Here is a 4,520-nt window from a genome sequence, read left to right on the forward strand (position 1 = left end):
GTGTATTTTGGACAGTTTGTGTTCAAACGTCTTTAAAATGTGTTTAAGTTCATGTGTCACCTGCCGTGTGCTGCTGTCCACACCCAGCACCCCCCACCCCCCCCCCCCCCGTGCTGACTTCATAGCTGAAGAAGCTGCCCTGACAGGATCACATTTGCATCTTAAAAACAGGCAGAGAGCAGAAAGGAAGGGGTTCAAAAACAGAGCTCGTTCAAAAAGCTCAACTCCAGGTGAAGACAGGATGTTCCCCCCTCTCATGTCAGATGGTTTAAAGGTCACCCGGAACACATAAAAGCCGGCCATTTTCAAACCCGAGGCCTCGTCTTTCAGCGAGCTATTTGCATTCCCTCCACCGCAAATAGTCCCCCCCCCCATACGCTTTCCTTTGGCTGGGCTTTATCACCGCGGCCAGCTTATTTAAGTGTAAAAGCATTGCCACATTACCACTGACAGACTGTAAAAGAAGATTTATGTCCCGCCCCGTCGCCGCGCTCCAATCTGTTATTCTAATTCAGCGCTGAGGACAGAGTTGTCATCGCGTCCTGGTGAATTTGGGGGGGTGGATAAGTATTTCTTTTATCAACCTCCACAGATTCATTTTAAAGGCCCCCTCTCGGTATCAAACCAGCTGGGAGCGCAGGTCAAGGTTTCTCCTACTGCAAAACTAATTCATGTCATAGTGTGTGTCTGCAGTAAGTCAGATCCTCTGCAGCCTTTTCACATCGTTCACACTCTAAAATCATTTTAAAAACTGCCGTGTCTGCTTGTGACCCCCGTCGCAGGATTCAGTTTCTCCTTCTCAGGCTCTTCATGTGAAGAACTTCTTAGAGAAAAGCCTGAAAAAAGAAATTATATCATCCTTTTATTCATCTTGTGACCTCTCTGATTTATCTAGGGACCCACTGGGGGGTCCCGACCTCCAGGTTGGAAACCCATAGTTTATTATTTCTAATCACAAAATCTCCATAGTGGCTTTTCTGAAGTCAGCACAAACACATGCTGTTAATTCTTTAAACACTTTTGATTTCTGGGTTAAAATTGGACTTTTGGTTGAAAAGTGAGGTTTTTTTTTAAATGTCTTACAGAGTGAAGCACGTCCTGCTGATATGTTGAAATATATTCTTCATGCTGAATTGTTGTGTGTAACATGAAGGTAAAAAACAGCCCAGTTTTAACCCAGAAGCCATTTTCACCTGTAAGTCACCAAATCAATGCAAACTGGGAAGCTGGAGAGAACCTGGGACCATGCGGGACCACCTGGGACCATGCGGGACCATGCGGGACCGCAGAGGCTCTGGCTGTGGAGAGAAGAGGGATTAAAGGAGTCCAGCTCTCGGCCGGCTGGTGGACTTACAGTCAGCAGGACTCAGTCCTCTGGCTGCAGAGATCATGGACAGGGTGGGGCTGCCGTGCACGGAGCGCAGGTAGTGCTCCATGTGAGGGTTGACGTACGGGTGAGGCGGGCTGAAGGGAGAGTCGCCGGTCGCCACGGCGGCGGGTGAAAGGCGGATCAGGGAGATGTCGGAGATGACGGGGCTGCCAGCCAAACCTGCGGGGCTGCAGAGAGGAAAGAAAACACTGTGACTGACTTTCATCTCGTCTTTCTGACTGTGTGCAGATCCAAACCAGCGGCCTGTGGCTCTCAGCTCACAGCCCGTTGGCTCCTGCTGAAGGCCTAAATATATAGTTTCATTCAGCTGCTCGCTGTAGGTTTTATCAGACAGGAGGAAATGTTTTTGGACATGGATGGAGGAAGATGAACACGGCTGTGATACACTGGCGACCGGTTTACAGTCAATAACCTGAAGCTCCTTCACACTCCACAAACTCCCCCCATCCTCTCAGCCTGCACCACGCCGTTGAGAGTGAGATCACGTCTAACGCTGTTCCTCTGTCGAGCTTTTGATCTGAGAGAGTGGGAGGAAGGGGTGAGACCGGGGCCACGGAGACCAGAAGACGAGGAGGGAGGAGGCGTCGTATGGCGGGCCACCACCTCCCCACATGACGCTTCTACCCGCGGGCCGTCTGTCGGTGTTGTTTAGCGCGTTAGCTCACCTGGAGAGAAGATTTTTGGAAGATGATAAAAGAAGTAAATCTGACACCTTAGTCTTGTTAAAAGAAACTCCTTTGAGGCTTGTGACCCCTAAAAACATCATCGTCAGAGGCCTGAAGAGATGAAATCATCCAGTCACTGATGAGAAATACAGGAAACACTAGTCACTGCAGATAGTAGTTGATGAATGAGTTATTAATGCTGCATGTGCTTAAGGATGCTGATTGTCTGCACTAAGAAACTAAAAACGAGCAAACAGTTCGTTACTAATCAGTGATTTCAGGTTTCCTCCCGTCAAACGTGGCTGCCAGTAAAAACTTTTTTAGGAGTGATGAAAAGAGTCCAGCTTGTTTAAAGGAAAACTTCTCCACACATGATTAGAATGATAAGCTGGTGAACCTCCAGATCTGCTCTCTCCTCGGCGTCTCTTACCTGCCGCCTCATTAAAAGTGCACCTTCTCCATCATCCACCGTCCAACAAAGGCTTTAATAGCTCGCAGCCAGATCGGTGGATTGCATCACGAGTGAGCCGACGTTGTTCTTTCTCTCCGTGCAGAAGATAAAGATCTGATTTTCCACCCAGAACCCACAATCGGGCCCACGGTCAGTGTAAATGATTGATGCCCTCATCGTGTAGCAGCCTGCAGGTGAGCTGTCTGTCTTTGAATCCAGAGGGTTTGTTTACTGTGATAACAAGCTCCTCCAACAATCACATAGAAGTGTTTCTGTCTTCACGTGCAGCCTGAAAAGCTTAGTAAAGGAGAGGGTAATATTCACATATTCAGACAGACTCTGGCTCCGGGGGAGTTGATGCTCGGCCTTCATTAACGCTGCGTTCGCACATGCAGCCTGAAGCTCACGGGCCAGTTTGCATTGAGCTCCGTATTTACATCCTAAACTACTATATTAAGCTGATCTGAAGAGCAGCTCACTCCAGGTGCTAAAACTGAGGAACAGCTTCATTTTGTCATTTCCAATTCTTGTCCAGAGCTGATCCTGAGTGTCCTGGCACGTGTTGAAGGATCAGTATTGGCTAAAATAAAGCCGACACTTTCTTTACTGAACTCCACGCAGCATTTTGCTCACATGTATGAGTGTGAAAAATGAATTCTGATGTTCAGGTCTTCTCTCTCAGATCAACTTTAACCAGATCGTATCAGTCGTGTCTCAGTTCCAGACTCGCTGGTGGACACAGAGGGACTGTCTTCAGCTGCAGTGCAACCCGCGTGCACAGACATGACCTTACAGACTGCAGCCGCTGCTGACATGACGTTAACACCATTCATGAGCTGTCTGACACGCATGCTCAGAGTCACAGCAATATAAGCGACTGAAGCGTTTTCCACTCTGACTGCCTTTGAAAATATTAAACTGTAGAATAATAATAAACCTGCAGGCATTTATACGCTTCATTAGGGAGACAACAAACGATTCATTCTGCCTTTTTGTTCAACTTCCTGGAGCCCAAAGTGACATCGCTGAAGATTCAGTTTAAAATGATTTCAAACAGAGAAAAGCTGCAAATCCTCAAATTGGAGAAGCTGTGATAAATGAATTAAAATGATAAATATCACGTTCCTCTACATGAATCTAGTGTGTGTGTGTGTGTGTGTGTGTGTGTGTGTGTGTGAGAGAGACACCAGAGATGAATTACAGTGTGACAGGGAGTCTCGTCTCCGGTGTCGGGCTCAGGGAGCTCTCTGATTTAGATAAATCACACCGTCCAGCGTGCCGCTGAATAAACTCCCACTGTAGGTTTATGAGTCTGCTGCGTGAAGCGGACGCCTCAAACTTAACAGGCAACAACCCCCCCCCTCCAACCCAAACCCCCGAACGCCTTCCTCCTCATGCAGAGGAAGAAATGACCTAGATACAAACAAACACATCACGGTGCTGCAAATCATGGCCTCCTTAAAAAGTCATCTCTCCGTCTCATCCTCCGGCTGGTTCTTCCAGTTTCACAGGCTGATACTGGAGCTGCAGGGTGACTTCAGCTTTCTGAAGTTTAGCTTTTAACATGTGAACAACACAAAGCCCGGGCCTTCTTCCTCTTCCTCAAACCCCCCCTCTTTACTTTAGTTGAGGCCTGCGGTCGAGGGGGCAGGAGGTCACCAACCGCGCAAAGCCTAAAGAAAGGTTTGATTTGACAGGAAGAAGGCTGGGATCGTCCCAAAATGTGAGAGGTGAACAGAAGTTCAAGTGGCCTCGAAAGTAAACAGCATGTTTTGAGTTGAATCGGGTCTTTATGGAGTCGATTCCTCAGGATGTGATCAGTAAAACAACAGACTGAACCTCCCAGTGGAAACATCACTTGTGTTTGATTGTTTAAGGTCATGTAGAACTATTGACCTGACTCTGATCAGGCCCTGGACTGATCTCGGGTCAGCTTCCTCCATGTTGATGGTTTCTAGCCTCGCTCCGTCCACAGAGGAGGAAGTGTTCCCCCTCGTGTTCTTCCTCCTTCCTC

General features: G+C 48.0%; 1 protein-coding gene across 1 annotated transcript in view; it reads right to left on the reverse strand.

The window, feature by feature from the left end:
* The window catches only part of LOC139306527 (zinc finger protein GLI2-like), a 16,591-nt gene extending 15,140 nt beyond the window's left edge, over positions 1–1,451 (reverse strand). Inside the window, exon 1 of the mRNA XM_070930413.1 lies at positions 1,355–1,451. Coding sequence (XP_070786514.1) covers positions 1,355–1,436 — 82 coding nt within the window. The 5' untranslated portion in view covers positions 1,437–1,451. The remainder of the gene's footprint in view (positions 1–1,354) is intronic.
* Between the last annotated feature and the right edge of the window lie 3,069 nt (positions 1,452–4,520).

The sequence above is a fragment of the Enoplosus armatus genome, chromosome 24, assembly GCF_043641665.1.
Source record: "Enoplosus armatus isolate fEnoArm2 chromosome 24, fEnoArm2.hap1, whole genome shotgun sequence".
In the NCBI taxonomy this organism is placed as follows: domain Eukaryota; kingdom Metazoa; phylum Chordata; class Actinopteri; order Centrarchiformes; family Enoplosidae; genus Enoplosus; species Enoplosus armatus.